General features: G+C 35.9%; 1 protein-coding gene across 4 annotated transcripts in view; it reads right to left on the minus strand.

Annotated features, from left to right (window-relative positions):
* Window positions 1-1455: 1455 nt before the first annotated feature.
* LOC114877797 (mannosyl-oligosaccharide 1,2-alpha-mannosidase IA) overlaps window positions 1456-13305 on the minus strand; it is a 369440-nt gene continuing 357590 nt past the window's right edge. For all 4 annotated transcript variants that reach the window (XM_029190835.2, XM_029190838.2, XM_029190837.2 and 1 more), the window contains 4 exons: window positions 10487-10711; window positions 10084-10289; window positions 9334-9528; window positions 1456-7410 (listed from right to left, as the gene is read on the minus strand). In XM_029190835.2, coding sequence (XP_029046668.1) covers window positions 7288-7410; window positions 9334-9528; window positions 10084-10289; window positions 10487-10711 — 749 coding nt within the window. In that variant the 3' untranslated portion in view covers window positions 1456-7287. The remainder of the gene's footprint in view (window positions 7411-9333; window positions 9529-10083; window positions 10290-10486; window positions 10712-13305) is intronic.

The raw sequence follows: 13305 nt of genomic DNA on the forward strand, positions 1-13305 counted from the left end.
TGCTGTTCTACTCTTATTGTGTATTCGCGACGAGAGCAAAAATTTTCAACTCGCGTATTTTTGAAGAAAAAGCCGAATTAATGTTAAAGATCACGAATTCAGAGTTCTCTTCGATGTTTCTTTCTATTTTTTGTACTGTTAACACCGGATCGGCAATTTAATTTAATATTTGAAGATAATTTAATCTTACCTGTTGCAGACACGTGCCAAACGGACGAAGCTTCGAAGAGGACTGTTGCACCTTCCAACGATGAATCTGATTGGTCTAAATAGAAGGACGCCATAATGGAACGACCAATCACAGGCATTGGTAGAAACTTCGAATTGCTATGAAACTTTAGCATTAACTGAAGACAATATGGAAATGATGTCAGAAGTTATGACTCCGGTCTTCTCTTCAACTTTGTCTTCTGTTTTTTGTATTTTTGATACCTAATCACAATTTAATAACATACACGAGCTGCGAATGATTGCGCTGTCCAGCATACTAAACGAATGAACTGCGCCCTACAGAAAAAACGAGGAACTAAATTTGATGGTCTGTTTTAACTTTTTTGACGTCTTTCACGAGTAAAAATCGTAGAACACAAATTTCTTCTACCTGGAGACTTATACATACATTATCTCTTGAGTAGTAAATTAATTTGTATAACTTCTTAAAAAACCTCATGTCATTTAGTCCAATTTTAAATTAGGTATTCTGTTCAGGTACGATGTCCAAACACTTTTTATACTTACTGCAGTTGTCTTACCTGTAATAAATGAGAAAATTCCAGATTAATAAAAAGAAGTTATAAATTAAACAATTTCTAAATGAAAATAAATGTTAAAATAATATATTAATATGTAACACTGAATTGAAACCCAATTTCCATTTTTACAATAATTAATTAGAGAAATGATATTATTCAAATATAATGCAAATTTTACAATAGAACTAATTGGCATCGAAATTTCGGATCGATTAATAATTAACCAAGCAACGTGTTCCGTGTACGGGTCATTTCTGATTGGTTATTAACAGCAGCCACCAGTACGATCATTAAGAGGATTCAATCGCCCATCAAAGGGATTTGTTACTTCGAAGTCAATAGACATTCTCCATTCCCAATAGCGCTAATTAGCGTGTGAACCAGCTGTGTCTAATTTGCATTATTGAACGATAACTCTAACGATCGTTGGTGCTACCAATATCTAACCACCTACACCAAGATTAGTTCTAATTTATTACATGTCCATTGTTAATATTGCTAACAATTCAAATGTTAAGTAATAATAATTTTGAAATTTGAAACACGACAAAGTTTGCTTATTAAAAATGAGAGATAATCTGATCATCGATCACTCTTAAGATAATTAATTAACTGATAATTATAACTGTTCCAAATTATAGAAACATCACCAAAGGGAAATTGATGGTCCGAAGCAGGATACGATAATACGATTTCGATCCAATCAAAGTATTATCATCATTTATTTATTTAACTGATCATGACAAAGTAATAATCACATAAAGCTGTTAAAAGTAAAACCCCCGTTATCACTAAATCGTGTACTGTATTTACAATGTATATGTATAATTAATAATTCGCGTTCGTCGATTAACCGAGCGCGATGCATCTCGTCACTTTTATCGTTCTCTTTCATTCATTGACCAACGATAAATATATAATATATATAATTTTCTCATCTTTTCCATTTTTTTTTATTATTATTATTATTATTTATTTATCATTTTACCGGCGTGTCTGTATCGCTCTGCTTACAAAAATTAGGTAAGTAAAGCTAAAAATGTGTTTCTATCTTTCTTTCTATTATTTTTCTTCTCGGTTCTTTGACAAAAGCGCACGTAGAAATTATCCCTCGTTATTTTTCGTCATTTTCACATTCATTCTCTCTTCCACATTCACTCTATCCCTCTTTTACTCCCCTCCCGACATAAGAAACAATATTATTGGAACCCAAAACCCCGTTTTTAATGAAATCCATCAAATAAAATACACTAGTTAACAATAAATTATTAAATATCTATTCACAAATATATGCATAGGCTAATTATCATCGTTTCTATTCATATTCTCATCACCGTCAATCTATCCTCACCGAATCGTGACCGTCATTGACCATTTCGTTATTATATTTTTCTTTCTTCTTTACACGGAACAACGGCCCCACGGTTTCCCTATTCTTTCGTCTCGGTCTAAATAAATCACCAGCAAAATAGAATTGTTCGTTCGGTTTGTTCGCGAGAAAAGGGAGAGGAAAACGAAGATTCCGATTAAGTTTCTTCGATTAACCGAATCATCGTTTCCGCGATCGTTGATCGCGATTCTTCGACAACCCTGTTACCCTGAAATCGTGCTAATATCCCGTGAAAACGGTACCCGAGTTTCACGGAAACAATGTATTCCTACATTTTCATTCGCGAAGAAAAATATTTCACGATCATTCTCATATCTGGTAACTCGACAAATCCCTTTCGAAGAACAACGCTCTGGCGGAGTTAAGAAATCTTGGAAAAGAAACAAGAAATCGTTCAACGAATCGAATAATGACAACAGCATTTATATTTGTCAATTCTTGGCTCGATGACCAAACTTTTAATATAAATAGAATTTTAATCAACTTCTGATCATTCGATTCAAAATTATCCTTCTTTTTTATTTTAAGATGATTTTAAATTTTCTGAACAAGAATAGAATGCTGAAATTGAATTGAAATGCAAATAAAATGATTAAATTTAGTCATGAAACTTGAAACTATTTCGATCGGCCAAGAATAGACTAATGTAAACGCTGTTTGAACATTCACGAACGAAGGATAGTTGTGTTTATGTAAAAAAAGAGGAACGAATCGCTTGGAAGCATGACGATGAAAAATTTTGAATCGAAAAACAATAATCTTCGCGCGGAGATCTCGGCTCGCGTCATCGTGACGAGGTCTCTCGATGTGCCAGTCACGTTTCCAAGTGTTTCGTTTTCTAGGAATAAGAAAAAGAAATATTCCCGTGTACACGTGTGGATATATTCTATGGTGTCTCGCTTCCGTTCCGAAGATGAACGCACGAAAGAACGAACTTCCGGGAGATCATCCGTCATCGAGGAACGAAAGCCAAGAGGCGAAGTATATTTTTACGTATAATATATATTAAGTAACTTTCTGGCCGTCTTAGTCATCGACGAGTGCGATTCTCGCTGATTGTTCGGAAAGCAGACACGGGATTTATTATTTTCCTTTTTTATTTTTGAAAAATTCGTTACTTCTATCACGAAGAACACCGTAGTTTCTTCGTTTCCCGCGTCTTACGCTGCGTCGAACTGCAAGAAACGATTGTTAGCTTGTTTATCGTAATCAATCTTCTTGATGATTTTTTAACACTTTGAGGTGAGGTTCATAGAATCTACGAGTCTTTTTGTATTTTCAAATAGTTTCGACTGATAGATGATCAACTTATTGCTGTAAGATTTTAAATTTCAAGTATTAATATTGAACCAATAGATTTTATATAATTTTAGGCAGTGATTGGAATTTTCGATTTTCATTACAAATTGAATAAATTTTAAAAGTCTATGGGAAAATTACAACAATTTAGAGAATGTTTTTTAAACCCTGTCAAGTCTAATCCATGTTATCTTATCCACCTTTTTTATTAAGAACCATCGATTTACATCTTCGATGCACAATTATCGTATCAATGGCAGCGATTAAGCTTTCTTTGATTAATAATGAATAGTTAATTGTCATCAAGATACAGATTGATACAACTGGAACACAGGTCTATCCGATGTGATTTAAAATAAAAATCGGAATCGTTCGAACTTCGTGTCTCGTAAGTGAAGAAAAATACATTTCTAGAGACGCAGTTTCCACGATACCATATCGTGCACCATCACGTTTCAAGCAATCGAACGCAGCCTCTCCACGCTAAAACGCATCCATCAAGAATTTACAGTATCACTCATGCGCACACTTTAACGCTCGCTTCGTTCGTTGCAAAGCCTATACAATTACACGAGGAATCGCTATATAACTCTTGCTTCTACGCCTGGGTACCTCGTATAGAATATGACTTTCTTATCTTTTTTTTTCTCTCCTTCCGTTTTAAATCTCTTTATATACACGCCAGTTTATCGGCTGCTACGTTCGCTCGCTAACTACGACTCGCTGCTTTTGCTTTCCCCTTCTTGTTAAACGATGCTTCTGTGATTTAACACAGACACGCTCGTTGTCTCTCGCCATTCTCCTCGATACACAGTGACGGATCCAGAGAGGTCTAATTTAAAATTAATTTCTGTTAGAGAATAAAATTACCTTTGTTGTATCTTAATTTTATTAGATTTTTCATATCTTGCATATTTGTTTTCCATTGCTTTTTCAATAACTTCTGATTCTGTACACTCGGGTGCAATGTAGCTTTCCTTTGGCTAAGGATAAGGGTAAAGGGAGAAACCTTTCACTAATTGCTTTTGATTTTGGAAAAACTTAATTTAGACCCTCTTATTCTCCTATTTAAAAAATAAGGACGAATGAGGACAGTGATTAGGTTCTTCCTTTACACTTTCCCTCAACCCTCCGACGGCGGACCATGGAGAGACCCCCAATTTTCTGAGTTTTACACTGTTCCTTTAAAAGTTATTCTTTCAATATATGAAATTCTTTTAATATCTTTGGAAGTTGGGATCTCGATTGACTCAGACTCCGCTGTTCAAGAATTAACCAATGGAAATCTAAATTACACCAAGAAATTCATATTACTACTGTTCGGTGTGTAATAATACAAAAATCCGTGTACCGAAGACGAAGGGGGCAAAAATTTCTGGATCCATCTCTGTCAACGCACAAAGAAAGAAATGAAGACTCATTCGCACCGGAAACTCTTGATCAGAGCTGTTGTTTCACCGTTGTTCCCGCTGGCATCGCGAGAGATGCTCGATGGCTAAAATAATCGCCATCGGCAATGAACACCCGATAGAGAAGAAACCATTGAACGTGAAAATTCGTTAAAATTGAATTTCGAAAAGGGTAACCCTCTTCGCACTTTTTTTTTTTAATCAAGTTGTTTATAAATGTAATTGCTTTGTACAGTTGTCGCAGAAATATAGTTTACTTTTGTTTAAGTAAAATTCGTTTACTTTTGACTGACTAGGTTCTTTCTTTTATTGCCGATAATATATTTTTCAGTTGATTAATTCATCAGTTTTATTGCCAGTCAAATTATCTTTGATATCAAGTTTATTGTCTCGTAGAATATAAAATTGTGTGTCCCCCGCGAATCTCTGCCAGTTCATTCTTTTTCAATATCGCGTTCATAAGAATTCAATGGTGGTGACTTTACAGAATAGCATAACAAGCGAAAGAATTCTCGCGAAAAGTTTCTTTTTAGGCTAAAACTTTCGCGGAGTTTATCCCAAGGGTTACACGGAGGCATGCGCGATTCGCTTTAAAATTCAAGAAACAAAGAAACTTTTTAAACTATAACCCATCCGAGCGACGCGTTTCATTCTTTTACGAACTTTCTGCTCGTATCTTTAAATTACACTTGGAACTTTGTATTCAATTAGAAGTTTCAAAGGATAAAAAGATGTAAAAATATTATCATTAAAATATTAAAATTATTTTTTCTTTTATTTAATGCTGAATAAAATCATTCAGAGAGTCACCCTTTCCATATCGAAGGTACTTTCGAACCTTTTAAACGACGAGTCAATGTTAAAAAAGACCCCGATTGCATTCCATTCGATCGATAAAAGAAGAAAGTCGTCGTATCAAACAGGAATCGGATCAAACGAATTTCCATGGACGCTTTTCGTCACCGAGATGATCGATGCACGGTTTATAGTTATTCAAAAGTAGAAAAAGATAGAAAAAGCCGCGAAGAATAGGTTCATCTCAGTGTACAAAATCGATAGTGGGCAGCGATGGTTCAATCGAGGATCATTTGATCGATCGATTTTATAGAGGACTGCTTTCCAACGTTTCACCTTCCGACACTCTAAATTATTAATAACATGATCGATAATTTGATATTGATTAATTTATAAGATTAATAAATTTAATAAATTTCAAATCTCATTAATGCACCAAATTATTTCCTATTAAAACACGAATTCCCAAAACCAATTAATTCTACATGATCCATGACCAATGTTCTTAAAATAAAATAAATGTATTTTTTTCTCCATATTTTTTGATACAAAAATTTCTTTACCTCAGAAATCAGCTTGTCAGGTTTCTTGAAAAAAAAAGAAGTACTCGAACAGAAGAAGGATGGAAGGAAAGAGATACTGGTTAAGCACTGACGAGCTGTGTATCGTCGTGATTATCGTTAAATCGTAGTGAAACGTTCGTTGATGATTCTTCTTTGAAAATTGGTTTTCTGCGTGGCAGACGAGAAAAGAAATGGGCGAAGCACTCAGGCAAAACGGTTCAATTTTCGTTCCGTTTCTTCATCTCTCTATCGAAGTCCTCTCTCACATTCGTACTTGTTTACTAGTTCTCTCCATTTCGCTGTTTATTATATAGGTATTCTCACACACTCGCTTCTTCTCTTTGTTTTCCTATTTACAAACGTACTGTATACAGAGGTGTTCATGTTAATTTTACGTCAATTTTTTCAGCCATTTACAATAATATTATAATAAAAACAAAAATAATCTGTGTTGAGCGCATTGATTCAAGTGTAATGGATATTTGGAAAATATACGTAATTGCAGCTACTCAACACTCATCAATTTTCGTTAATTATCTTTCTTATTATTGTATTATTGAAAATAATTGAAAAACTGTGCGTATTATCAGCACGAACATCCCGTACATTCGTGTCTATGTATGTATGTGTATTTGTTGCTTAAATAACGTTTGTTTAACATTTCCACGCCCCCCGTTTCCCTATTTATTCTCGATTTTACCTAAAATAATTATTTAATTGTTATTTAACCGCGGCGACACGTGGTTTAAAGGCTAGTCTCCACGTCGTCAATTCCGCACACCTTTTCTTCCTTTAACTATTTCATTGTTCTTTGATCATTTTGTAATTCACGGTTCCATACGATCCTCGTGTACTCGAGTATTCACTATTTTTTTTTTTTGTCATTTTTATCATTTTTTCATTTTTCTTTTTTCACGTGCACCGTCGAATTAATCAGTTCGTCCTCGATTGTTCTTCTATTCAAGTTACGAAGAGTTCGCTTCAGTCCAGCGGAGGATTATCCGGCGTTCTGTGGTTAGCAAACGATTTCGATGTATCGTCGGTGCTTGCTTTCTTCGAGGTGAGAAGGTTTTTTTCAATTATAAAGAAGGGGCTGGCCGGTACAGAGGGTTGCCCCTGATAGGAAGCACGTGAGCCTCGGAGTTGAACACCCAGTCGTCTAGATTTATGAGATCGTCGTCGCTGAATAATAGGTAAAGATACTGTAACAGATAAATAAAATGATTTGTAATTTAATTTATAAATTTGTTAAATTTTTATTTATTTTTAGTAGTAGCTTTATTTTTATTAGATTGTTGCATTTTATTAGATTCATGACATAAAAGTATTTAAAAATAGCACATATGGTACATCAATTTAAAGTTTAAAGTTCGATAAAAATGAACCCATGAACGCTTCATCAACATTCTTCACACGAATCGATTGGTTGCTCGTTGAAACAATCAATTTACAGTTTAATTTCTTCCATTAGCAAATACCCAATTCCAAATCGTTCATACTCTAAAGTGGTAATGGACTTTTCAATTAATTTTTGGATTATAAACAGACTCTCCATGGTATAATCAATTGGAAAGTTTATTAACATTGTCGGCTATAATTGATTAAAAACTGTGTATTCATTAATGAACAACACTAGGCTATTCATTGTTCGTTCTAATAAAGAACCAGTTATTTTTTATTTAGAATGTTGATAGAATGTTTATGTAGTAATTTTTGTCGATCTTTAAGCTTCAAATTGATATTCTATAAAGTTGCATTCATCAAATTATTGTAAATTAATTGTAAATTATCAAATAAACCTACGTCTATTAATTTCTTCATTTTTGGAACGATTTTCGTAAAATGACTAAGCAATCGTTTTATTACCAAAATAGTGCGAATACAGCTCTATCGACATATATTCAAACTGCAGTAGTATAACACCGTATTGGTCAGCCATTGATACTTCCTATTCTCGATTACATAGAGAGCTCATGTAATTCAATAATATCAAACTCTCTGTAACCAAACTCTAAATACGACTCAACCATCCCATTTGCAAATGAACAAGTACCATAATAATCTAACAATAAGCACCGTTTCAAAATTTTCTAATTTTCTGACCAAAATATTTCATTCGCCTTCGAACACAGAAATATAACGAAAGGGTTAAAAGGAAGTTGTTTCGGACACCGCGGTTCCTGGTCGCGCACAAATCGGCGACGAAGCAATTTGCAGGGGTCTTAGAAGCTTTAAAACATTCTCGTTGCGCCCGGAAAGGCGATAGTTAATGAGATACCTCTAAGATCCCGCGGGATTCGGGCAGCAATCAACCGCGCGTTAATAAAACGATTAACTGCTTAACGCAGCCGCTGTTACGGCCGATAATGGCTGCCTACGTTCTGCTTTATAAGCTTGTTCGCCCGTTTTGCCTGATCGTTTAATCGTCTCTCGTGTTGCAACGTTACAAAAAGCCTCGTGGTTCTTCCTCGCCGGAAGTTAAGGAGAAGGTTACGCGCAAACTTGCAGGATAATGCAGCTTTAAGCGTTGCGAACGTTGTTATATCGACGCTTCGCGAGGGGTCGAATGAGAATTTCTGAATGAAAAAGGTTGTTTAATGTTTCATCAAATTGCTCGTGAACGTGGTGACAGATTAACTACAGTAGGGATGACAATTTTAGGGGTTGCATAGTGTAGAATAGACTCTTGATAACTTTCCACCCTTCACACGAATTTTCTAATTTCACACTAATATTAATCACGTTTCACTAGAAGACCGTTTTTTCACGCTTGTTATTTGTAGGAATATTCAATTATTGGCAAATTGAAATTTATTCCCTTACAACTTAGAGTGTAGAAAGTCATCGAGAAATTAAAGCCTCGAATTATTAATAGTTAAAACCTCAATTAAAGTTATTAAGAAATAATGACAGCAAAGTATTATGTTATATTAATTAATGGATTATAAAGCTCTCATATGGTAATCGAGAAAGTTATCTTCTGTATAAATGTTTGTTTAATATGCAACAATCTAATACTGAAAATTATTTAGAAATTAGACTAAGCTACTAAAAATGAAACTTTCGATTAGAATTCGAAGAAAATTTATAAGAGATTGACAGAATATCGATCGGAAGGTCCATACCTTCAAAGTTTCGGCGAAGAAGTAACTCTGTTGAACATCGTCCTGTGGAGGATCAATCATGTAAACATTGTGAAGTCCAGTGAAGCCTCCAGGAACACGACAGTATTTCTCGAGCGCCTGGACAGCCTCCCAGCCCCACTCACGGTATTTCGGGTCCTTTGTCAACCGCCACATCACGAAGTACGACTCGAAGGTCTGAAAGAAAAATATTTTACTTCGGAATTTGGCTAGTGGCCCGGTGTTTGTTCGGCGAGTAACATTGAAAAGGACGGATTGAATATTCTAGCTTTCATTACCAGTCGAGAAAACAGCCGAAAAAATAAATGCTGAGAAACATTTCCCTGTTTTCCTTGCTCCCGCTTTTTCTACGTTCCACGATTTTCACGACACGTTTCTGACTCGTTGAAAAATTCATGTAGTTTTTATACTTGGATGAAATTCAATTAAACCTCGACGATTAACGACAGCGAAGTATTATATTATATTAATTAATGGATTATAAAGCTCTCGTATGGTAATGGAGGAATCGGTATCGAATTTTACTCTCGTTAAAGCTAAAAGCTCGCTGTAATCAAATGAAATTAAATTCATGGAAATTTAATTGAAATGAATTTTTCAAGTTAATCTAGCAGAAGGACGATAGAAATTTTTAAGGTTTCTAATATTTCATTGTATTTCTTCATTTTGAACGAAATGGAAGAGATTTTGATTAAAGTGTATCTTTCGGTTACGTCTGGTCAACGAACTTACCTCTGGCCGTAGGATATAATATTTCTCGCCATTCTTTAAGCTCTTCGCTTCGTTGCCCTCGATGAAATGGAAAGCTTCAGGGCCGAGCTTTGTGACACTTCGATCATAGGATTCATGGCACGTATTGGTCAGACCCCCGGCTATCGTCATATATCTATCGGACAATTCATTTTGCAGAGTTTTCGCGCCCAATGCAAACATGCCACCTGCAAATACATCGAACAATTATTAAAGTAATTGTTTAAAACAATACGAAAAATTAAATTCGAAGGTGAAATTGCAGTGAAATTCTTCCATCGATGACATAAAATTTCATTTTAATTAAACGACGAAACGAAATAACCATCGAAGAAATAAAACTTGATAGCTTGATAAAAGGATAAGGATCTTTTCTTTCACTTACCAGCGAAACACGCCAGATGACCCATTTTATGTTCCGGCCTGTCGTATTTCAGATCGGACACATAGAGCAGCTTGCCGGGCGATGTCTTGATCATGTGTTGATCTATCGCGGCGATTGCTTCGTCGTACATTTGTCTCGCTTCGACGTCTTCTTTACCCGATTGAATCCAGGCTTTCAGCAGGTACTCGTAGAAACTGTCCCCGAGACCTCCCAGCGACATGTGATCTGTGCTCGACAAAAGAAAATACCTTTTGTCAAATGATTTGCCATTCGAGGAATCCCTCTCTTATACAGGTTATTCGTTATATTTAAAAGAAAACTTCAGCCTGGAAACACGGGATTCTTCGTTAAATTGAAAACAAACAGTGAAAGAGTAGGATGAAAGATAAGTTTTCATCACTTTCAAGGATGACAAACGCTCGGCAACAGCTTTTCATCGCGTTCACGGCTCGTTGTCGTCCGTGGAATTCATTCAACGCAACACGCCTGTTGGCAGCTTCGATCCTCGTTCATTAACGCAGCTGGTATTCAGGCTTTTCAAAGCGAATCGCGATTAATAACGTCGCGATGCGCAACGAAGACGAGATCCATCTGTCTCGGCGGAAATTCGCCAGGAAGGAGGCCTCATTGTGGGAACGAACAGTGAAACGGTCGAACACTTGGAGAACCGTACCTGACTCCTCTGGAAGAGTAGACAGTCGTTGGATATCGGCGAGGTTTTTGCACGAAGAAGTGGTGCATATAACGTCGACAATTCGTCCGAGAAAGAGGGACGATACGGACAAAAGAGAGGAACGGAGATACCGGTCGCAGTTTTACTCTCGCGACTCTTCTTCGTTGCGGCGAGCCTCGAGTACTTTCATTTTCCTCCCTTTTCCTGTAGCCCGGGCTTGAACCAGATACGAAATCCAGCGCACGGAAAAGAGAGGACCGCGATCGAAACCGGCAGAGGAAATAAATTAGATTCGCCGAAGCGGAACACCGACGACTTTCCACCGGTAAAGTGGATACACCGACCATGGAATTGTTCCGTTCGCTCGAGATTCGGTTAGAATTGTCAAAAATATATCTATGATATCGAATAATATTTTTAGTTTAGTAATTGGCCCATTTTTCCGCCACCGTCTTTTCATAGAAATACTAGAAAATGAACCTTCCTTCGGTTGAGATTTGATTAGAATTGACAAAAATATATATTTTGAAAAGGAGTAATATTCTTATTCTTACATTGTTAATTTGGAAGTTGAATCATTTCGTTTAAATTATTATAGAAATTCACTAGTCATATTATTAGAAATTCTTTGAAATATAATAGATAAGACCGTTTGAATTTCTAATAATATGACTGGTGAATTCTCATAGCAATTTAAAAGAGATGATCTAATTCTCAAACTAACAATAAGAATATTATTCCTTCTTGAAATATATATTTTTAGATCATTTCTTTTAAATTATTCCAGGAATTTACCAGACATAGGTGTTATTAGAAATTCTTTGAAAAAGTAGATGAGTTCATTAATAAATTATTCCAACCTTTTGCCCCACACTCGTGACACAATTTTAACTTTAAACGTGTCAAATTTGGCTGGTGCTTTTAGCATGTTAAAATTTTCAATTTAATTCTAATTTTAATTTGCCCAGACAAGGATCGTTGAATGCACGAAATTTCAATGTTATTTATTCGTTTTATAATTCAAGCAACGAATAGTTAACTCTGACCGACGCAACTATCGAAAGGGTTAAATCCAAACTTATACATTATTCTCCACTGTTCCTCCAAATTTCTTCGAACAATTCAACTCGGCTCATTAGATCCGAACAGCAAGCAGCTGCTCGCTACGGAGTACGCGAATGACCATGGAGGTAATTAGCTTCTTCGGAGTCGGTGTCCAAGTAGCCCGACGATACTCGAGATTCAATAGAACCATAAATTTAAGACCTCGAGGCTCGAGGAGCAACAAAAGCCCTGGTACGCGAGGAGGACGGACGCTCGGCTCGGGGACGATGATAAATATTCGTCGGGGATCGTCATACGTGCGACGGGAAAATACAGGAGGAGCACGAAGTCGGCGGAACAACAACGATAGAAGAAGAAGAAGAAGACGAAGAAGGGGATTTAGCACCTGAGGGGATGCACAGCATGATAAATGCGATATTCGGGATCGTGGAGAGGAGAGCTCGGGTACGAAGTCTCCTCGGTAGGCGACGGAAGCGTAAAAGGAAAACAGAATGAAAAAAGAAAAAGATGGGAGAAAAATGGAACGGGAGCAACTATGTTCACCCCGGTGTCACGAGGACACTATTCCCTGAGATATAATTGATAGCCGTCAGATTAAAAATCTATTTTGCTCGAAACACATCGAGACGCGTGAAGATTTATTAAATGAAATTACAGTAATAAAGGTTGTGTTTGCATCGATTTGCATTCTTACGTTTCTCTTTTCTTTTTATTTTTATCCACCATCCGAGGTGACGTTTCTCATTTGCAACGACTGTCTGGTAATTTACTCGTCATTCATTTTTTGTTTGGTTGCAGAATTTTGTAATTTAAAATAAGAAATCAAAAGTCAATTATAATATTTTTACTAATAGGCAATTCAAATGTTAATGCAATAATTTAATTCACGAATGAATGGTTTTGTTCGAAATGGTACCCACGTATTTACCTATTGTTTTTATTTCATCAGAGATGGGAAATTACATTCGATGGTTTTTCTGAAAGACAGTTTTCATTAGGTGGGCATGGAATTTATGAAGGTGTGATATGGCACGAGGGAATAATTAGTTTCATGGTTTTTCACCGGAAGATTGATCGTTGT

This window comes from Osmia bicornis, chromosome 3 (assembly GCF_907164935.1).
Source record: "Osmia bicornis bicornis chromosome 3, iOsmBic2.1, whole genome shotgun sequence".
NCBI classification, from domain to species: Eukaryota; Metazoa; Arthropoda; class Insecta; order Hymenoptera; family Megachilidae; genus Osmia; species Osmia bicornis.